Below are 23824 nucleotides of genomic sequence, written 5' to 3'. Positions count from 1 at the left end.
AGGCGAAGTGTTTACAAAAACATTAATGATCTCTCCTGCTCTTAGCCAAATGCTTAAAAATGGCTGATTAATTTCTCAAGGCAAATGGTTACAACAAGTTAATCATCAGAGTGATCTGAAACTTGTTGATGACGCATAAACTAAAACCATCAAAGGTCTGAACAGCGCTGTTTAGTTAATACTTCTACTCCTCTTAGGACTGTTAACCATATTAAAATACCGATCATATTAACCATATACCTTAATGATTTTAAGGTATAAAGTTATATGTTGGAGCAGAAATTAGAGAGCCAAGGGCTGAAAGTGCGTAAGTAACACTTTAGATAAAGTTGAGTTGTAAAATTTGAACACCATTTCAGGCATGGCCAAGTGAATTTTTTATACAAGCAAAATATAATTGCACAATCAACTTGGGTACTTTTAAGATAAAAAATTAGGTAAAAAATTAATATAGCTATCTGAAATAGTTTGTACATTTAATAGTGTAATTTTCTTTAAAATGTGACTTGCGCACTTTCAGGGCTCAGCTCTTCAATTGCTAAGCTAGGTTATACAACTGTTGTAAATCATATGAAAATGATAAAATATAAATTAAACATTAGTATTTGTATTTGTACAAACCAAAACATCTAGTAAAGATTTCATAGGAAATCATCTATGTATAGTAAAGGGCCTATAATAATAAAGGGTCTGTAGTAAAACATCTATAGTGCGCAATTTATAGTAAACGACATCTATAGTAAACGGCATCTATAGTAAACGGCATCTATAGTAAACGGCATCTATAGTAAACGGCATCTATAGTAAACGGCATCTATAGTAAACGGCATCTATAGTAAACGGCATCTATAGTAAGGCATCTATAGTAAGGCATCTATAGTAAAACATCTATAGTAAAACATCTATAGTAAGGCATCTATAGTAAAACATCTATAGTAAAACATCTATAGTAAGGCATCTATAGTAAGGCATCTATAGTAAAACATCTACAGTAAGGCATTTATAGTAAAACATCTATAGTAAGGCATCTATAGTAAAACATCTATAGTAAAACATCTATAGTAAGGCATCTATAGTAAGGCATCTATAGTAAAACATCTACAGTAAGGCATTTATAGTAAAACATCTATAGTAAAACATCTATAGTAAAACATCTATAGTAAGGCATCTATAGTAAAACATCTATAGTAAAACATCTATAGTAAGGCATCTATAGTAAGGCATCTATAGTAAAACATCTACAGTAAGGCATTTATAGTAAAACATCTATAGTAAAACATCTATAGTAAAACATCTACAGTAAGGCATTTATAGTAAAACATCTATAGTAAAACATCTATAGTAAAACATCTACAGTAAGGCATTTATAGTAAAACATCTATAGTAAAACATCTATAGTAAAACATCTATAGTAAGGCATCTATAGTAAAACATCTATAGTAAAACATCTATAGTAAAACATCTATAGTAAGGCATCTATAGTAAAACATCTATAGTAAAACATCTATAGTAAGGCATCTATAGTAAGGCATCTATAGTAAAACATCTACAGTAAGGCATTTATAGTAAAACATCTATAGTAAAACATCTATAGTAAAACATCTACAGTAAGGCATTTATAGTAAAACATCTATAGTAAAACATCTATAGTAAAACATCTACAGTAAGGCATTTATAGTAAAACATCTATAGTAAAACATCTATAGTAAAACATCTATAGTAAGGCATCTATAGTAAAACATCTATAGTAAAACATCTATAGTAAAACATCAATAAAGTAAGATCATAATGATTACTATAATAAGAGCCGGGTTCAGGGAAATATGTATAAATAGATGAGTGACACTTGTGCAGACAAGATGATCGCTAGTAATACTTACCTTGATCGTTATAAGCTGCCTGTTCGCAGGTAATTAGTTTACCGCCCTGTGATATTTATCTTTTGCACATGCTGAACAGATTACACAAATAGCAAAAAAATTCTATCGTGTTTTTACGATCCACATTAGTTTTGACTTTTGGTTATAGAATTACACCAATTGGCTTGCTGTGTTGTTTTGTGGATTGCACTAATATTAACATTTTCTTCTTAATAAACTGACAATTTAAAAAATCGTCCTTAAAACTACGCTATTCTCAAGTGTTAACTTTTCCAAGTTTTTAAAGCACCTTAACTAATGCTTGTTTTTATGCGAGTAGAATTTGAATAAACAAATTCTACATAATTTAGTTCAAAAACTGCAATTTTAATATAGTATTCTAATATCAGCAATTTAAAAGTGTTCATAAAAGCTAGAATTTGGTCAAAATTACATGAAGGTTATTGAAACCTCATTTTGGAATTTCATATCCTACTGATTGTGTATTAATTTTTGAAGCTGTCAGTAAACCAGTACAGAATAACATAATTTTTAGTAGATGTATTTTATTATGCATATTGATTTATTTATAATACACTCAATAATGAATTGCACAAATCATCAACAGTATGCATACAGAATGGTTAAATGGAACCATCACAGAATGGTTAAGTTTATTACCAGTATCGCGCTAAAATATTTAAAAATGAATTAACTACTAAAACTGTAAAAAATGGAATGAGTCAAGTGTACAAAGAGGCGAATACAAAGAAAATGCTAAAGTTGCTTTTGTTAAAACGATGCTGTCTAAGACATGCGGTGTTGGTCGACATTTGCTATTCTTTATCTGTCATGGTAAATTTTGCATTTTTGCTCAAGTTAAAAATTACTTTTGAACTACAAACAATCTTTTTATGTATAGAACAAAACATGAGAAACTAGGAGATGCAAGGAAAGAACCTCGTTCTATTGAGAGTTACTTACACAACATAGTGAGTGGACAATTACATAAATCAACTTGAGCAAGACCTTAGGCACTTGGGACAATCTGATCTGAAGAAGGTGACAGGTGCTGCAGGTGTTGGTGTCAAGAAGTGAACTATCGGCCTTAACACGCCGCTCCATATGAATCTCCGTAGTTATTAGGTGAATATGTAGAGTAGTTGGGATCTCCTCTGTACTGATGCATGTCAAGGTAAGCTGGTGGAGCCTCATCAAACGTGGGAGGTCCTTCTCCGGCATCAAACATGTCTATTTCTTCAACAGCTATTGGTTTCCTACTTCGAGGCATATCATCTATGACTTCTGCGTACTGTTCAACATTTCCCTGAGACTAAAAACCCAAAATATGCCAATAAAGTCAAAAGGAAAAATTAATAAGGTTGCATACCACTGACCAGCCGACTCCATCCTCAATCATGAGGCTACTGGTTGGTTGGTTATAATCAGGCACATTCCTGAAAGGACTAAAACGCCCATGACACTATTTATAAAACAATAATAAATGAATCACAACAGTTCTTTGTTCCAGCGTGATCAGAGTGTCACAGCAGGCATTCGCTAGTCATCTGCAAACCTAAATACTAGCTTTATTTATGTTTGATCAGTTCAGTCTTTACTATCAACTTACTATGTGTTTTGCTAAAGTCTGTCAGACAGCCAAAAAGTGCTCTTGCTAGATGAGGCATCAAATCGTATCTAACTCTTGTTTAGGTTTTAAAGATAAACTTGCACAAACTCTCAGAAATTATTGGTATTTTTCTATATATTTGCAATTGTTTTTGATGTTTGAGTTGATCTGACTGCCAGAATGTTTCAAGATTAAAATTGACAAAACTTGATCGTAGTTAAAATGCTCAAATAAAGCTCAAGTTTGATTATGACGTCTATAGTTGCGAAGAGGTTGTCAGAATAGAGACGCATAACGCTGCAACTACCGATACCAACTATAGCAACGATAACAACTAGTGACATCATTTCACACGTATTGTTTCCTGAACATTTTAACGTCGATCAAGTTTTGTCAATTTTAATCTTGAAACATTCTGGCAGTCAGATCACCTCAAACATAAAAACAATCGCATATGATAAAAAATACTGATACTTTCCGATAATCTACGAACATTTTGTGTAGGTTCATCTTTATATCAAAAATTTCTTTGCCAAAGAAAATAACGACATAATTTTGGTTCTGCAAATCAGAACATACTAGTTATATTACAAACAGTCTATGTCTGTGATTTGTCTATGTCTATGTCTGTGAGCACATCTATTTTCTTCAAACATCGAAAAGAAAAAGAGATGCTATTTTTTAAATCAGTAGCTGGCAGTGACTCAAAGTACAAAGTAGCGCTACGAAGTGTTAGTTACAATACAGTACTCTGCTATGTCATGCCTTGAGATACAAAGTAGGTCAGTAGGTATCTTACAGACTGTTTGTGAGATTAGCAAATTATTTATTGTCGTATCAATAGGTTTACAGGGTGTGTTTGGATTTTCTAGAGAGATGCCATGGAGCTCGGATTCCATTGCACACCCTTTATGATTGACAAAATATATGGTGATGTAAGAATAGTTGGTCATGCTATGGTATGTAAAAACCAAGTCAAAGAGATGTCGTTTCATGAGTGCACTCTCTCCATAAGGCAACTATAATGCTATGTAGCTATTGCAGTGCAGGCGGGTTAAACTGTCAGGTATAATACATATTCGTATAAATAATACGGCTGTGAACATGAGAAGAAAACTTTCTGAGTCAGTCATAGCTAGTCCACTGTTTGTGAAACATTTGATAGCATTCAAATAACATCTGATACTCCAAATCAATGTTACATATTTGTACGGCTCCGACATAATGAAGCCACATTCTCAATGCTGATAAGCAGGTTGCTGGTTGGATGAAGAGCAAATATTTTTATGGCGCCCCGTGACGTACATGTATAGAGGAGTGAACACTCAGGCTAGTTTATATAATTATTCACGCTGCTCCAGTTAAGCCACTCCATCGTGGCTCATGAATAAATTGACTCCACCAACGGAAAGATTAGGAAATGACAAAGCAGAAGTGCACTGGAAAAGGAAGCGAGGCTGTGAGGCTGTTACACGATGTTCGAGAAGCGACTGGATTTAACCTTCCTGAAGCATCTCGAGTAAAAGGAAACTACAGTAAAGAGAGGCCCAAATCTGACCAGCCCCAAAAAACTGTACTGTACTGAAGATATAAGAGGCTTTCAGATTTCATATGTGTACCCCATGTCTTGTCATAAAAATGCATTGACCGCTACTTGTGGTACAACATTCATATCGCGTAGGTGAGCCTGTTATCCTAACACTCATCGTGTAGATATTAGTTTGGAGTTAATGGATGTTCTAAGTCTAACATGATGTCGATGTCAACGATTTAATGCCGATGTATTCGATATTTATAAATTGGTGACTATTCAAGGATAGGCCTATATTGAAATTTTTTCTTGAAAGATCTAGTATTTCAAAGAGATTGTTCGTGGTGGTAATACCATATGCCGCAGAGGCAGAGTCTATGAGCATTTGCAAGTAAACTAAAACTGCACATGATGAAATTGACAATATAAACACATCCTTGGCACAACTAGACAGAAAATCTGATTGTGGTGGTAAAAATAATTGCAGTGGTAATAAATCCACACTGATCTGAGCTTTCCTGCCAGCTGATGTTATTCACGAAATGACTCACCATGAGGTCGCTCGCATACTTTTTCTATCAGGCTATCAAAATATTTTTAAATAAATAAATTATTTATTTTTGTCAACAATGCAGTATTCAAACAATGCCATTAACTATTTTTGTTTGAGATTATTTTGGGATACTGGATAAAATCTAAAAGCGCCTATAATGACAAACTCATTAAAAGCAACAACTGGCGAGGAGGAGCGTGTGGAATTTCCTCTCAACACTATGATAGCCATAATGTAGGAGCACAATGCCTGATAACTAAAATAAAACAAACAAAGTCAATTGAACTCTAGCAGCACCAATGCTGATTTTGGCAGACCACCAATGCATACCGAGTCTCGTTGGCTCAGCACTGCCAGAACACCGCTATTTACAACTAGGTTAAATGGAGACGCTCAGCTAGGAACACAGCTAAGAACATGCATGCACTCATGAATCAATGGCAGAGAATCTGTCAGAAGTAGGTGGCATATCAGTTTAGCTGTCGTTAAGGGAGTTACCAACCATTATAAATTCCTCACGCCCGCTAACAGCTCAACTAAACCGAATGAAACCATTACTAAAGAAGATCACATTTGCTAAGTGACTGGCTGAGAGCATATGCACACTTCTCTGAGCTCTACAGCTGAACAGTATAGACTTTCAAAACAAATACTTTGAGGTTAAACAGAATATTTTGAATTTAATGCGATACGATGCAAAGGTTTTACTAACATCATACTGTAATGACATTTTGAAAACGATATATGAATTTACCTCCCTTGGCCTGCCATATTATACTGATGACGTATTGTATTCTTATCCCTGCCATGGTAATACTTCATGTAAGAGTATAGAGTATACCAATTTAAAAAATGAGCTGTATTTAAAAAGTTTAAGTTTGTTTTTATGCCATGTGTTAGATAATCTTACCCAATGTTTTAAAAAAGCTTTAGATGTAAGAAAAATAATGTGTTTTTTCGAGCATATAATTTTTAATTGACCAAATGAATGGTCAGGTCAGATTCATCTACCCTTCAACTTGTCTGCATGCATACCGAACGAACACCTTGAAACAAAGTTGTCTGCCCTACAAACACTTACGCTCTCACACGTCTCCTCTTGTTACCTCCTTCCAGGATTTTAAGATACACTCTGTATGAGTAGTTGTTTCACAAGATGCATATACAGATGAAGATGGTATGTAGCTAATGTTCATAGATCCTAGCTAACTGTCACACATTAACCCTTTAACTAAAGTAGGCTTACAGACTAACTAAAATTGGAGTGCATATTACGTGGTTGTTAAATACATAATCTGGTTGTTTGTTATTGAATTACAACGCTCTTGTTGATTAATTTTTAAAGTTACGTATGTAAAAGTGTAGTTGCAAATCATATTTGCAAGTTAAGGTTTAAAATATAATCATTTTAATTGAACTTTATTATAGCAAAAAGCTATGCGGGGCTACTATAGCAATTACATATAGCATACTGTCTTAACTACCAACAGGATATCACTCATAGCAGTCGAATTCAAAGATTATCACTTCTAGTCGTAGTAAAACCTTTGATAGGAAACACTTCTAAAATAACCGGCAAAGCAATGTCAATGCGCCGTGTCTAGATGAATATGTTGGTCTACATTATGAAGCAGAAACTGACCCATCAGTGATTGGTTGAAAAAGTGGATTTGTAAAGAACAATCTTGATTCCATTTTACCCATTTACAACACAAGCTGGTTTCATTTGAGATGTGCTTTAGAACAATGGCCGCACGGCTTCACGCGAACAACTATTTATATACGTACAGAGAAACTCTCACTAGTAACAGATATCTGAAGGCTGCCGGTGTAGATCGGAGCTATTCATAAAATGTTTAGGATAATTCTTTAGGTGTTTAAATCTGTTGAAACTGGAAGTTTTTCTCTAGCTGGACTCATTTCATGGTCCCAAAGTAGAAGAGTATTTTGGCTGATTTTCATCCTCAATGTCTAGCTCTTTTCTTATTGAGCAAAAATATAGCGATGCAATTAACTATAAGATTTCATTGCCATCACAACTAGTTGGTGATTCATATTAAATACTAAATTTACTGAAAGTACTTCAAAAACAGTGATGAAAAATTTTGAAAGGATGTCATGGCCTTCATAACATGTCATGGGCAATTCTCATCGGACAATCCATCTACCAATGCAGGGGCTATTTAGTAGCACCAGTTTGTGTAACTTGCATTTTGTATTGTGTGTCATATCTGGGCCTTGCGCAATGCATAGACTTGACAATTAGATCGACTGATGAAACTTGGCCTCAGTCATATGAATGCCTCTGAGAGATTTTCATTATCATTATTAAAGTATCATCGATGTATTTGTTATCCATTTGGTCTCAGAGGCAAGTTGTGATGGCACTGCTATTCTGTTGATCTTAAGGAAAAGAGGCTACAAGTTAACTATAAAAATTGGCTACACACAAAGATAAATGTCCATGAAATAAATCAAATTAGAAAAAAAAACTTTGGACTTCCATGGATTGAGCTAGCTAAAAAATTATCTGAAAGGTTTTATAAATAGTTCCGATTTTTACTAGTTGCCTTCAAGTATCTGTTCCAGGGGAAAATATTTTTGTTGATATATTAATAATCAATAGTGTGAAGCCCTGTCATCCCTGAAAGGTGGATCTCAATTAATATCAACGTACACAAGAAACAATGTAATGAAATCGAGATTTTGCCCACTCTGGTTAATTACAGATGCATTAATTTCTTGTTTACCAATGATGACCATTATATTCGGTTGGACACAACACATTGGCAACGCAAACGGAGTGATCAATTGGTATGTAGCCAACCCCTTTTGTTGTTCAACAAGCTAGTAGACAAATTCAGTCACTAGTTGAAGACAAAAGAAATAATTATGTTATTACAATTTCTTAGCCCACAGCAAAAGTTAGACAAAGCCAGATACTTTCATTTGTGACAGGGACTATATCACAATTAGCCTGATTAACTCTAGCACGGGTGGAATATAATCTAGAGGTTGTTGTGCCCTACTTTGGGACAGCAAAATGTCACAAAAGGCTTTTCTCATGGCTGCCTCATCTTAATCAATATTATCTCACTGACACAATCACATGAAAACACTTAGCAGACAGTATTCACTCCGAATGTGAAGTCGACTGTAGGCTTTAGAAATTAGGTTCTTCTCTGGCAAGTTTCAAACCGGTAGATTTATAAGCCGCTGGCGATGACTTCATTATCAGACACCAAATTCAGGCAAATGCTATCCTACTTGATTAGTTAATCTTTAACTAAATGTTCTTTCCAATCCTCAGTTTGTGTTCAACCAATACTTATTAGTCAGCTTAAACAATGCTTTCTAACAAATGAAGATTTCTAACAACGAAGATTCAAGGGCTCTCCTGTAGCGAGCTGCCTACTGGCTCATCCCTCAGCAAATATACTGCTAGTGGGTCACTTCTTAGAAAGAAGTGGTACATGCTCCTGATTCTCTGTTTACAAGATGGTTTTGTTTTCTTTGTTTTGATTGTTTTGATTGGTTGACAAATAGGTGCCATTTTCTTTATAATAGACTAACTGAATTGCTGCTGAAAAACAGTAAATTAATAATTCTAACGATTACAAGAGAAAACTAGACAAGGAGTAACAAGACGCGAAAGCATAGCATCTATATTCAGGATAGCTCTATGACCTTTACACTAACTTACAATTTATTAATGGATCATGCCTTATAGGGTTTTACCCATTAGTGATCTAGCCAGAGATCTATGAAAAAGGTGGTAAAAAGCTAGTCCTCACCCAGGCTGCACAGCCTATGCTCAATAGCCTGGCAAGCCTGACTGGTGCCCTTTACAATGTATGAGGAGAGAATGTATATATGTTATCAGCAAATCACTATGCTAATTAGCTTTTAATGATAATGATTACAAAACTGACAAGTGAAACGATTTGTTGACATATGTCAACAGGTCTTTTGTTTGACTCTAAAGTTATATAGGTTTCTTTCTCACAGCTAAACTAATGACTAATCTGGTACATAAAGTAACAATGGTTAACTACGAACAGCATTTCTCTCTGCTGTGTTGATTCACTTGACAAACAATTGGCACTGAAGACAGATAAATCGATAAAGAAAGGCTATTCAATTGACTTGACAAGAAGCTGTTTCTTTTTGGCTTGTTTACTTTTAATCTATAACTATGGGCAGGCTGCTTAAAAACCATCAGACAAATCCACTCCAGCTACCCGTGGGGAGGAATACAGAGAAGTGAAATGCACTGGCTACTTATTAGGTTTGAGACTCTCTTATACACAGACCAACCCAATGCCATGTGAGAAGGAAAAGCATTTATAGGTTATAAGAGAGGGTAGTCGATACCAGAAAAAGGTGGTTTTTCTGGATTCTATCGAGAGTAAAGACCAAATTTCCAGTTGTTAACAGAAATGTATGGTAGCTAATCACGGCCATTTTGAAACCTCGTAATTTTGACCTGAGAATTATTACATCTTGCTCGAGATGTTCATAATCTCGGGTCGAGAACACGCGAATTTTAAGAAAGAAATACGTCTATGCGATATCGGGTTGAGGTCGACTGTAAATTCGCGTGTTCTCGACCCGAGATTATGAACATCTCGGGCAAGATGTAATAATTCTCAGGTGAGATTACGAGGTTTTTTAATGGCCACGATCACCCACTATAGAAATGATAAAAATAAACAACGCTCTTCTAATGCCATAGAGGACAAGCCAATGTAGATTGAGCCGACATGACCTTTGCATCAAGAATGGCTCTATGTTGTTTACATGGTTTTGTCTAAAGGCAGGTTCACACTAACGCCGTTGTCCTCATTATGTGCACCATAACCGATCGTATGGTCGAGGCCACGCGGATACGTCGGGAAAGTTAGCAGAGGCCAAACTTTTCACCCGAGTTCCGCCAAAGTTCGCCGAGCATCCACAACAGTCTGTGCAATGTGCATCACTTCGGCGAAGGTAATTTGCCGTCATGGAATGCTCGATCTTTTCTTTCTTGACAGTTGCTGCGGGACTGGTATTTTATCATTTTCGGGACTGCATTGTATAGTGAGAACACTATACCCGGACTATTTAGTGATGTAAGCGTGGATGGGTTTATGATAGCGTGAACATAGTTATTACAGACAATCACCGAAGTATTGTGTAACACTGACGATAATACGGTGATGTAGTGTGAACCAGCCTTTAGGGTGTCTTGAAACATAAGATTTTCTTGATAGGCGAGTTGGCCAGAAATCTGCTAGTAGTCTTGTCACTGAGTGTTCCTTACAGCAACACTGTCTACTAGTTACAAGTACTTGCTGAGACAATAGCCAACTCTGACACAAATCCCAGAGGATTATCATGTGATCTTGAACTGCAGGTGCTTGTCGGAGCTAGGTGGCTAGAAACGAATCCGTAATCAACACCTGAGTCACAATATTGATTCTCATATTTAAATGAATTATAGTGAGTGCGAAGGGCTGGTTACGTCAGCGAGACAATCTTATTGCTCGTCATAGAGTTGATGATTAAGTCAAGCTTACATTTCTATGGATAGGTGTGCCGACCTGGTCACAAACTAGTAGTTCTATTAATAGAAAGATTCTTGTTGCAACCTGGTCCCTTGAAGGCTTAGAGGGGTTCTAGCCAGTGTTGGCTATGATTAAAGAGAAGCTCATCATCTCGCCACTCAGAAGTAATGCAAGCAGTTATAATCCAGCAGTCAGAGAACAAGCGATAAAACAAGCCTCCGACATAAGCCATAGCCTCTGACAGATAATACTTTGTTCTAAATAATGATTTACTACTTACATATCGGTATTCCATGGGAAGAGTCGGGTTCTCATGGTAACTTGCCGCTCGCCTTGATAGGTCCTGGTGAGTGAGACTCGACTTGCTGGATCTAAAGAATTTATGTAACTTCATGACAAATCAACTCTCTGACTGAATGTGGAAGCTGATCAGTTAGGAAACAACACTTTTAATGTAAAGACTCGCTGTTATAATTTCTGAGTTTCCATACAGCGATAGTGCAGAGACACCAAGGTGTGCCAGTGCCGAAGCGCTATGCTGGGGCCGACAAGCAGATCATGTTTTCGTAGGGGACTATAGTAGAGTGATGGTTGTGCTACGCCTTATGTCAAGGTTAAAAGCAAGACCTATGCGCACACACAAGCGCGCCGCCATTCGTCGCTAAGATCGTTTCCATGAAACAATGTTGGAGCATCACACGAGTGTTCGCTTCCAAACAGCGACACTGAATCACGGCAGAATGAGAGTGGCACGGCTGTCTCCTTGATGGCATTGCAGCATCATATGGGGCTGTTTCACTAAGCTATTGCTGGATGAACTGTTCAGTAAAGCTTTGCTTTTTTCAAAGATTGAAATCAAACAAACTTTTTTTTCATCATGATCAACATTTCATGAAAAATGTATGGACACCATTAATGTGTAGAAAAGGTGTTTTGCCTGGTAATAAAAAACCCTAATATAGATCATCAGACAAGGTATTGTTATGTTGAAAGTTATCATTAAACCATTTGTTAAACCTGACATTTATATGGTGTAAGTTGGCAGACAAAGGATAACGTGAATAAATTTCAACAGCAACGAAGAATGCCTCTCTACGTACAGTCATACTTCGACTTACGAGCTTAATGCGTTCCGAGACTGAGCTCGTATGTTAGTTTACCCGCATGTTGGTGCAATTTATTCATATATAGAACAATTAAATATATATTGATTGGTTTCCATACTCTGAAAAATGCAAATAAAACACTCAAAACAAGATATTGTAACAAAAAAAAACATGTTGGTTATTGTCCTAACTTACCACATGCTTTCAAAAAGCAACAAATAAAAAATAATGCAAGGAAATGTGATTAATTAAAATGTAAAATGAAATACATACAATAGCAGCTAACGCTAGCATTTGCCAGGGGGGGAGATATAAGTTATTTTTCATTACAACAGTTGACTTTGATAAATTTGGATTTTATCAATGTCTTAAAAGACAAACTTAGAAGCAAACCTAAAAGCAAACTTTAATTTTCAACTTGACGCAATTAAAATTTCTTCGGCGTTCGTAGTTTGAAGTTTCTCGCTGGTTAGCTAATTTTTCCTTGGTTTCGTTTTCACGACTAGCCGGCCGTTTTAAGATAAACCTACCTAAGGACGTTTGCCTTTGTCGCCCTTTCAACATGTTGCGATTAGGGCGAACACAGGTGTCGTCACAAAGGGTTAATGCATGACCACTAGCCAACTTGTCCGAATGTCTATTTTTATAGTTTTGATAGATATCACCGGCCTTTTGACATAACATCGTTTCAGTTACGCTGTCACCAACCAATTGTTTATCTTTCATTCAATGCCTGAGCAGTCTCTCTATCAGAGATCGTGAAGATCGCTGCGCCGTTTAGAAATTCTGGTTAGTACTTTTGCGAAATCAATGCCCTGAATATAATCCTTCTGTTTGATAATTGTGGATGTATTTCTGTCATATTGGTGAGCTAGCTCAATCACACATACACATTTCACATATTTTTCAATAGATTTCCGTTTAATATCAACAGTTATCATTCGCTTTTTCTTTGCATTATCTTTCATTTTACTGGCAAACTTTTGGTCAACGCACAGTACTTCTAATTCACATAACTCTGCACTGAAAATCGTGCACAATAACATGGTACAAAAGTATAACCTGAGCAGTTGAAAAATATAGAGTGATGAAGTTCTCATAAAACACCTCCGGCATACTTGGCAACTGACTCACGTGCTCGTATCTCAAGCATGGCTCGTATGTTAGTGCTAAAACTAGCTTAAAAGCTGGCTCGTATCTCAAGTTTCTCGTGCGTTGGAGCACTCGTAAGCTGAAGTATTACTGTATTCGCAAAAGACCCTATTGTTAATATCACAGAATATTGATGAACAATTTTAATGTAGTATTGTAAATTATTATAAAGAAGCATATATATACATGCTTATGCTTCTAATTCAATTATGTTATTAACTAAGGTCAAAGTCAGTGATATTCCTTGTTAGAGATGGAAGTCATTAGGTGCAATCTATGATCTGTTGAAACATGCATAGCATAAGTCTTTTGTAAGGCTGGCTGCACCAGTGATCGAATCGCAGAATTATCGCCATGAAATGGAAATTATCGCGATGGAACGGAAACAACTACTTTGAGATCTGTTGCTGGTTGCCTATAGTAGCTGCCGATGGTATATGCCTATGGTATATGCCTGTGGTAGCTCGGGTGGTGGAAGTTGGTAGTAGTTACCGATAGTAGATGCCGGCGTTAGCTGCAGTTGATAACTTTGGGTGGTAGCGGGTCGGTGGTAGCCAACGGTGGTAGCTGCTGGCAATAACTGCAACTGCATGCTATTCAACTTTTGCAAGTGAGCCACAAACAAAGCCTTCCCAAAACCACTGAACAGGTAAGGTCAACACAAGATTGCAGCCGATGATATGGGAACCAGCTTATCAACTTCGGTCTTTTGTTGAAAACAGCTATTGGTTAAGCAGTTTTGATGTTATGTAGCAGCTTGACCAAGGTGATCGCCAGCAATTCAGAACAATGTGAAAACAATGCTGATCGTCATACTGCAATATTTTGCTGCTAGAGACATGCCGCTGTTGCCACTAAATTCAAAGGTAGCATCACTATTTACCATGTTTATGAATAGTTACGTCTGCGGCATCACACATACAGTAATTTAGAGGAGTCGGTTAAAGCACTAGACACTCCTATGTTTATACGAATATACAGATATACAAGTGTGGTAAGTTGTCTTTTTATTTCTAAGGAAACGTTTTTCTTCAACCAATCCTTAAGCTGCGTGCTGCATAGCTGACATCATAGTACAGAAGACGTACAACACGAAATATGTTCTTCACTACTGTATTGACTTCAGGCTTTAAGCTAGATTTGGATTCAACTCTAGTTTTGTACTATCTATCCGCACATACATGTACTTTGAACATTACTAGACAAATGAATTGGTATATAATGTACTAGTTTTGTGGATATTCTATTTGGCTACCAAATGAAACTAAGGCAGCAGACAGCATAGACTCTTATAAAATGATGACTAAGGTGAGCAACCATAGAAAGAGCCTAGCTTACATTAAGGGTGGTGATTACACTTCAACTTGGCATGTTCAACAATTGTCAGCCGTTGAATACGATGCCTAAACCTTGTCAAAGCAGTTGCTTATCTCGCTGCCTGTCATGATGTGCGTGACAGCAGCTTCCTCCAATTAGCTGCTAGCGGCGCCTGTACTTTTAACCTAGCCTTTCCTTTCTGGTAATAATTTGGACAAGATAATTCTGGCGAGTTTTGAGTGGTTGGTGACATTTGTCAAGTAAACATTACTAGCTAGTGCCGCGATGTGACGGTGAAGTATAACGACTCATACAAAGGAGCCATCTTTCAGTACTCTTTCAGAATTGTAAGCGTCTTTGTTCTAAGGTCAAGCAAGTTATAATAGAGCCTTTGATACAATAAGAGAGCTGAGCTCTTGGATCAAACAATTGGGTATCTACTAGTGCTGGGTTGACAAAAGCTAATGGACAGTGAGACGGCTCATCCTTGAGGTTTACCGTACCACCTCATGACAACGAGCAGAGCAACTCGGCGTTAAACTTGATGTTAAACACCAACGGTTTAAGTAAATGGCACAGCAGTGACAGATGTTGGCAGACAGCTAATGATATGGCTGTATACAAACATTCACTAAAAACATTGTTCGTTTTTCACGTAGAAGTTTTACACTGCAACGGGAGTTGTCATCAGACGAAAAAATAGCTCATCAAAGTTGAACTTGACAAAATTTTATTAGATTTTATAAGAACTTAGTCGTATTTCTCTATCATTTGCGATTGTTTTTGATGTTTGAGGTGATCTGACTGCCAAGAAGTTTTAAAATTTAAAATTGACAGAACTTGGTCGCGGTTAAAACACTCATAAAAACGTCTTCAAAAATGAAGTCAGTGTGTCAAGGCCAGGATAGAATGTTCTAGAAAGCTATAAACTCAGAGACCAGCAGCAGTCACTATTGTGGCCACCATTGGAGTCGGTGCCCACAATCGAAAGTTTAGGAAGGCAGCAAAGTACTCCTTGATAACTTTACCTTAACTCCTTGATACTTTACCTTTACAGTTAGATTAACTCTATTTACAGGTAACTGTGGCCAGCCGTAGACTGGTCAGTTGTCAGTACACAACCAGTTTGTTATACTGCTGTTAACAACACGCTTGATATTGGCGTAAACAAACTAGTAAGGATACTTTTGCACGAGAAAGAGCTAAGGCTAAGGCACAGTGTGATAAATTAGCCGTTAATCTAGTAAAATTATAAGAGCTCAATTCAATTGGCTGGTTATAAGGTGCTGGGTGAGAAACTGATTAGGGCAAGACTCGGCATGTATTTGTGGTTTATCCTAATCAGAGCAGGAAGTCACAGAAGGCAAGAGTGAGAAATCAGCTCACAATAAATTAAAGGAGAGCTGGCCATGATGCTTCAGCAGTAAAACGTGAAGCCAGCAAATATGCAAGTAAAGGTAGATAATACTTTACTACTTTTCCAGTATGAGAGGGGGTAACTAGTACTTCACTGCCTGTGTAGTACCAGCTATGACAGTGGATAGCTAGTACCTTACTATCTGTGTAATACCAGCTATTACAGTGGATAGCTAGTACCTTACTATCTGTGTAATACTAGCTATTACAGTGGATAACTAGTACCTACTACCTGTGTAGTACCAGCTATGACAGTGGATAGCTAGTACCTTACTACCTGTGTAATACCAGCTATTACAGTGGATAACTAGTACCTACTACCTGTGTAGTACCAACTATGGCAGTGGATAGCTAGTACCTTACTACCTGTGTAATACCAGCTATTACAGTGAATAACTAGTACCTACTACCTGTGTAGTACCAACTATGGCAGTGGGTAGCTAGTACCTTACTACCTGTGTAATACCAGCTATTACAGTGGATAACTAGTACCTACTACCTGTGTAGTACCAACTATGGCAGTGGGTAGTCACTAGTCAAAGATGAAGCAGCTTTAATAAATGTGGGATGTCGTGGCCAATGAATAATTTGGTAACCATGGATACCCAGACAATCTAGTATCTACGCCTCAGTGGGTTACAAGGGGTGATACAAATCATATTAACGATAGTTTTTGACAACTGGCTTATTTCAAGCCTCGTAGACTGAAGTACAGATCGTGACAGATTGAGAATTGGCAAAACTTTTCTACTCACTGATAATTTGTTGTGTCATTTCTGTCTTCACCTACAAAATAGTTAAATGAATTTAGGGCTGGTGTCTTTTCAAAAGGGAGTATACTAAACATTTAAGAGGCAGGTTTACGGAAGTAACTGGTACAGAGGCTAAACAAATTAGTTTCAATGAAAATACAAAAAAGAACAGCTTTTGTTGATGCTGACCTGACTGTTTTGCCTGTGCAGCTTTAGATTTCTTAACAGACGATGAACCTTTTCTGTGCCTCCAAAGGACAATTCCTCCAACCATGACTGCCACAACAATCACCACAACAACCACAATGATCGCTATGACCCAACTCTTGAGACCCTCTTTCTCACCCGTTGATCCAGATTCAGCTGAAAGAGACAGTTCAACACGTCTTATATCATTAGTTTTTAAGTTTCGAGGAAACCTGGTACACCTGTGTCACCTATACCCAGGCACGTGATTTGAGATGCAACTTTATGGTATCTTCAAGGAAATGCCACAAATCATAACATGTTTAGCATCCACGTTATTTAGTGCAATTAAATATGGAACAGATGATAATAAAGCTGTAACAGCTAACTTATAATTTTATGTTAAAGGTCATTATAATTAATCCTAAGGAGTAACAACAATAACCAAGTACAGGTGTGGCTTTTTAGAGGTCAAGGTCATTGACCTTGTGCAATAGTTAAGGCGATTACAACTCACTGTTATTCCGTTGCACATAATTCTACAGATGATTCTGATGGGGAAAATTCTGATAAAAATACAATAATCATAGACCAGTTTGTGTTAATCAGTAGTCTAGGCCAGTCAATGCAGTAATCATAGAGTAGTCTATGCCAGTCAATGCAGTAACCATAGAGTAGTTTATGCCAGTCAATACAGAAACCATAGTATAGTCAATACCAGTCAATACAGTAACCATAGAGTAGTCTATACCAGTCAATGCAGTAATCATAGAGTAGTCTATGCCAGTCAATACAATAACCATAGAAGCCTATGCCAGTCAATACAGAAACCATAGTATAGTCAATACCAGTCAATACAGTAACCACGGAGTAATCTATGCCAGTCGGCTAGCCTGAAAAACTCTCTCAACTAATACAACCTGCACAGCTGAGTTGTGTTGAGTTGAATAGTATAAAGGTATATAATAATAGAGATGAGTATGGGAAATACTCACATGGGTTGTTGTCTCCACCCGTCGTTGTAAAAACTCCATCTAAAACATATTCAAACCCATGTTAATATAATCAAGCCGCCCATTGATGCTTGTTCATAAAGAGCTAATATATTGTCAGTGTTGTCTTAGTTCTCAGGCTATAGTAGAACAGCGGCCAGGCAACAGCAGGAGAGGTTATAGGAACGAAACAGCATAATGAAACAGCATGCACAAACTTTACACGTTAGTGTACAAATCTTTGGTCATATATGGTAGAATCAACTCAATAGTCAACAGACGTACATTGCTGAAGAGACATGACAACTTCTGGAATACAATTAACAAACAAACAAACAAATGCACGCAAAGCATCTAGAGGACTAGAGGAAAGCATTACCATTTGCTGCAGTCTTCGCTGAGATTTCTATAGGAAAAATAAAACAGCATGAATCCTTACCCATATGGCTGACATTGTTCAGCAACGGAGAAACCTACTTCACTTGTCGCAGAGCAAGACATGAGTAGATGTTTATGTATGTGTAATGCTGCAGTCGCTAAGTGTGGAGGATTATTATCTTTGAGTTAGTTCTTACCTGTTATTATGACATTATAAACTAGCTGGGCATTTACTCCTGTAGACGGGTTCTTCCCTATGACTCTATACTGGACTGAGCTGGAAAGTTCCTTAGCCTCTTCCTGTAATAAATGACAAGTTTTAACATTGTCTGAGTCATAATGATTAAAACACAGGAATTAACTCTGACAACAACACCCTGTGACATGAGAGGAGCGGAGATTTCAATACAGATGAGTCAAGAGAGCCTTTTATAAACCTTATCTCTGCATCTTTCTATCAAATCACAGGAGAGCAAATTGGGAAAGATGTATTACAACATGTTCACTGACTGCATGCTGAGAAAGATGTACATATAATGTATCAGTGTCTGAAGGGAAAGAAATGAAAGAAAATGATGCGGGAAGTCTCGAAATAGGAATCTCGAGGTTATGTGCTGCCGGGGTACTGGGCAGCCCAGCACCCCGGCAGTGCAAGCAGCGAAAGTATTTATCTATATTTCTCATAGCTGATATATATGCTTGCGGCTTGTAGCTCATGAATGGCTAGACAAATGGTTTTGAGACAAAAATCAAATTGCTCTGCAGCAAAATGAAACAATTATAAAAAATAACAGCTTTACAAATAATAAGATTCGTAAGTCAAAAAATATTAGAACCACTAGTCTTTGGAACCTGAAGTTGGTGCAAACGCTTCACCTGTGACACAGTCAACACGGCTGTGGTTGCCAGGGTGGTGTTAGAATTACCAAAGTACCACTTGTATTCTGGCTCTGGGTAGCCTTTCATTGTACCATCCAAAACTAAATCAACACCAGACTGCTTATCATATGTCTCTTCCTGTGGTCCGTCATGATCTGGTTTGGGACCATCTAAAACAACAGAAATAGCTGTGTAGATGTATTTCTATCTAGCATACTATCTCTACTCTGTATAAATGCTCAGAGATGGATCTGCAGTCTATGTCTTCCTTCTATTGTTCCATATACACTTTGTAAACTCACTGTATTTCTATCTAGTGTACCATATCTATTCTGTATAGTCAATGTATTCCTATATAGTTGACTACCTGCAATTTATATAGCCACTGCATTACTACTCAGTGTACCATCTCTACTCGGTATAGTCAATGTATTTCTATCTAGTGTACCATGTATGCTCTGTCAGTGTGGTACAAAAGGCCTCCAAGTTATGGTCTAGATACAAAAGACTCGGCAATTTAGGGTTGAAAGCTTGCTGAGAGCTTTTTGTTGGATCTGCATTTAGCCGGGCTCGAACCTCCAATCTCATGGTTGGTGATAACCACCAACCCTATGGTTGATAGTCAAAGACGCTACCACTAAGCCACTCTGATACCCTTAATTACAAGTACCTTACATATTAGAATGTAACTGTACTATTGAGGTGTGGGATGTTTATTGATATTCTACTGAGATGGAGCATATAAACAGAATCCTTGCACACACATATCTCAGGTCTTGAGAGAGACAAGGACTTGCTAATCAGTAATTTAACTATTAGAGAATGTTATGTTTTCTACTAACTGTAATTCTGGGTATAACAGGAAGGAAAAAGGAAAAACACTACCAGCTTCCTTTTTTCGATAGAGACTATGATCGGCTTTGTGTGACACATACCCACTATTCATTTTACTCCACAGGGAAAGCTAGCGAGAGGGTAGCAATGTATCTGGCACACCTCCAAACTAGTAAATAACTGGATCTATCATTGAGTTACTTACATGTAACATTGAGGATAACTTCTGACTGTACTCCTCCATAAGGATGATCTGTTACCTTACATAAGACTGGGAAACCATGATAGGAGGAATCAGCACTGGCAATAGTCCAGGATGCAAAAGTATTCTGGAGCAGGTCTGGAGATGATGCTGTCACTTCAACTGTAGAACAAGTTATGGCGTTGTCAAGTTAATTATTGTTTCTCACGAAGCATTTCAAAGTATTGAGATGCAGAAGTATTTAAAATTAAAATACGGTTTGTATTAGTTTGGTGATTCAAAGCTAGCGCTTTCAAATATCCTTAAAACAACAAACATGTAATTTTAACATTTCATAAATATTCTCATTTCTTTTTATACTATTGTCTTTAGTGTAAATATGACGGAATCTGATTATATTGATTATGTTCATTTATCGAAGAAATAAAATATGCTTTGTCATGTCACATACTTGACAGTCACACGGATTCCATCTTACCATCATCAGAGACTGCCTTAGCAAGGCCTTTAAATTCTATGGTGAGTTTTGGAGCAGGCATTCCATTGCTGGAACAGGAGATGGTGACTGATGTTCCTTCATTCACTGGAGTGTTACTTAGCTGTATCGAAGGTGTGTCAGGCTTACCTGAAAGAGAGTATTAGTAGGTGTACTCAAGTATACAACTACAATTATCCGTTTTAAACTATAGATCAGCCAATAGCAGTTAATGTATCTACTATAGTCTGGTTAGCAAAATAGGGATTCAGAAACAGACAATCAGGAAAAGGAGAAGTTATGGAAGGTATGAGAATATAACAAATAGTCTTCGACTTGTGTCTACTGACTCTGCTATCCTGTTACATTACTGCTTGCCACTTTGAGTTATCACTACTTTTTCATCTCATACAGTACCTACAATGACTCCACCTCCTACAGTACCTACAATGACTCCACCTCCTACAGTACCTACAATGACTCTACCCCCTACAGTACCTACAATGATTCTTTACCCCTGCATTACTAACTGTAGCTCCTTACTCGTACAGTATACTGTCATTCCTTACACTCTACAGTACCTACTACAGCTCTACCTCCCTACAGTAACTACTGTGACTCCTTACCCCTACCGTGTCTACTGTGACACTCACCTCTTACATTACTCCCAATGATTCTTAAACTCTGCAGTACTTACTGTGGCTTTTCAGGGTGAAAACTGCTGAATAACTGGGAGCCGCTGCAGTCCAAAAACCGTAATTGCACCTGTAAGCCTCTTGTCTAGTTAGAGGTAAGGAAAAGGTGAATTCAGAGAACTTATAGTTTTCGTCACATGTTATGGCGTCTGTTGTTATGTTTAGGGAAGAAGATGGGATACCTATTGGTTTTTGATCACCAGATGATAAGAAGCTGCATTTACCCTAAAACAAAATCAATCATTAGCAATTATTTCTGTTTAGGTCAACTCAACATTTGGTGTCGAGAACTCAACTCTCAAGGATATAAAACAATAAACCTGTACAGCCAGCAAACTCTTCATACTTGACTTTTCGCGTCAAATGAAATGACCTAATGTAGGTCAGATTTTGATTTTACCTGATAACTTACCACAACTTATTAAATGGTTGCCTTTATTATCATAGTTTAGAGAAGGTAGCAATCAATTTTATATCCTATTTTAAACCTCCTAAACTATTTATAAAACAGAAGTAGGAAAAAATACAATATGGTGAGATGAACATGTCTTTTTCTATCGCGTACTCAGGGTATTGACACACAATCAATGTATTACAACTAATAGAATGATTCCAAACTGCGGTATAGCGAGAGACCCTACCAAAACCATGAACATTTTTGTTAGATGTTTTAAGCTATATTGACCAAATGAAATATATAAGTTAATCTATAAGAATATTAACAATGTTATAACATGAGATGGGTACAAATTACAAACAGCACGTTGATTGGTTACTCTGCTATTTTACCTGCAACATGTATACATGACACTATGTGAAGGTAATGAAGGTATCAAACCATAGCGGTATACTCTTATCTTGAATGGGAGTCAAGACACACAAGCCACATGCTTTCTTTGAACAATGAACATAATTTGACTGACTGTTATGGCTTCTTTTATGTTTGGTCAGTTACAATAGCAAAACTTCTCCCTAGCTCTGAACTCAGTCAGTTTCCAGTTGCTGATCAGAAGAGGCAATAACTTTGGCTCAAATAAAATAAAATGAAGTAGCAGCTTTTAAGAGTGTTGTTCCCTAAATAAAGACCACCAAAGGTCCATGCGGCAACATCACAAGTAGGAGCTTAATGCTGCCTAAATCAGTACTGTATAGAACAGTATAGAAAGTATTCAACAGGCCATTACCTCAGTAGTCCAAGAATCATCATCGGATAGACTTTCAAGCTCCATTGTAAAAGCAAATTGTTCATCTTCAATATTTGGAGCAGCACATTTAAACTTAAAACCATCTCCATAGAGCCTATTGGCTGGTGACACAATGGTAGAAAGGCCTGAGCTATCCAGCAGAAGAATTGAGGGAACATCTTGTGTAGATGCTGAAACATAATGACACTTTGGTTTCTTACTCTGCATTCAGGTATAGCTAAATCTAGTTTAACTGTTTCAATATATTATTACTGTCAGCTCATACTAGATGACATCCATAAATTTAAAACATATTGTTTGTTTCGAAAACTGTCACAAGAGAGCAATGTGTTCAGGTACCACTCTTTTATGACCAGAAGAAGCTGTAACAAGGTAAAACTCTATTTGTGTGTATACACGGGGCTGGAGAGAAGTCAAACTGAGAAATACCATCTTACCTTGACATACTATAAAGGTAAAAACCAGCCAATGCAGAGAAACCACCTTCTTCAGTTCCATGTCTTTAGACCTACAGCTGCTCTAGCTAAAGCTTACAATTCCTTCTCTTATTAGGCTGTAGTTAATCCAACCAATCAAGCCTTTCAATAGCACTCCTTTGGTAATCACTTTAGCATCTGACAAGAATAGAACAGTCTTTCATTTCACCTGCACCAAAAGTAGTTAAATTCTATTGGCTGATCATCCAAGCATAGCAAGGTCACATGACATAGTTTATTTTAAAAGACTGACAACTCCGAATTACTATACATTTCAGAGATTGTATTAGCTTCATATACAATTCTGAGTTGATTACAACAAAGTACATGTAGTTTGTAGACACGTCTGCTATAAACGCAATCTGACCTCAATTTTTTCATAACCATACAAAATATTAACAAACATTCTAAATAACAGAATAACAGCAATTTGTAAAAGCTGATATTTATACTAAAAGTCTCATTTTTAATATCGCTGTCAGATAGAAGACGCACTGCTGTGTCACAAATAGTTTCAAACATCAGGTTTCATTTTTTTGCTATTTCTTTTTCAATGTTCTAAAAATGTCTTGTTGATAGAAAAATAGCAAAGTTAAATATATTAAAGAATAAACGTTGTCCTTAATACAAAAATGTTGAC

General features: G+C 37.0%; 1 protein-coding gene across 3 annotated transcripts; it reads right to left on the bottom strand.

Annotated features, from left to right (window-relative positions):
- Positions 1–2419: 2419 nt before the first annotated feature.
- LOC137393285 (uncharacterized) lies at positions 2420–23339 on the bottom strand. 3 transcript variants are annotated; one of them, XM_068079768.1, is made up of 13 exons: positions 23146–23339; positions 22688–22878; positions 21506–21728; positions 20812–20958; positions 20337–20495; positions 19295–19467; positions 18616–18718; positions 18420–18446; positions 18044–18082; positions 17052–17225; positions 16866–16896; positions 11400–11490; positions 2420–3192 (listed from the first exon to the last, which is right to left on the bottom strand). In XM_068079768.1, the coding sequence occupies exons 1-13, from the start codon at positions 23204–23206 to the stop codon at positions 2968–2970; spliced, it is 1644 nt and encodes a 547-aa protein (XP_067935869.1). In that variant the 5' UTR covers positions 23207–23339; the 3' UTR covers positions 2420–2967. The 3 variants fall into 3 exon arrangements, with proteins under 3 accessions (XP_067935869.1, XP_067935870.1, XP_067935871.1); XM_068079769.1 differs by having other exon boundaries at positions 20337–20489; XM_068079770.1 differs by lacking the exon at positions 18420–18446 and having other exon boundaries at positions 23146–23338.
- Between the last annotated feature and the right edge of the window lie 485 nt (positions 23340–23824).

This window comes from Watersipora subatra, chromosome 4 (assembly GCF_963576615.1).
Source record: "Watersipora subatra chromosome 4, tzWatSuba1.1, whole genome shotgun sequence".
NCBI classification, from domain to species: Eukaryota; Metazoa; Bryozoa; class Gymnolaemata; order Cheilostomatida; family Watersiporidae; genus Watersipora; species Watersipora subatra.
The sequence above is the reverse complement of the archived record's forward strand: the minus strand, read 5'-3'. Positions and strand labels throughout refer to the sequence as shown.

Coding starts and splice junctions, on each gene's coding strand:
- LOC137393285 (XM_068079768.1), bottom strand. CDS start 23,206: ATGGAACTGAAGAAGGTGGTTTCTCTGCATTGGCTGGTTTTTACCTTT. Junction 20,959..21,505: donor TTTCACCCTGAAAAGCCACA/GTAAGTACTGCA, acceptor ACTCTCTTTCAG/GTAAGCCTGACACACCTTCG. Junction 18,083..18,419: donor AGCGAAGACTGCAGCAAATG/GTAATGCTTTCC, acceptor AATATGTTTTAG/ATGGAGTTTTTACAACGACG.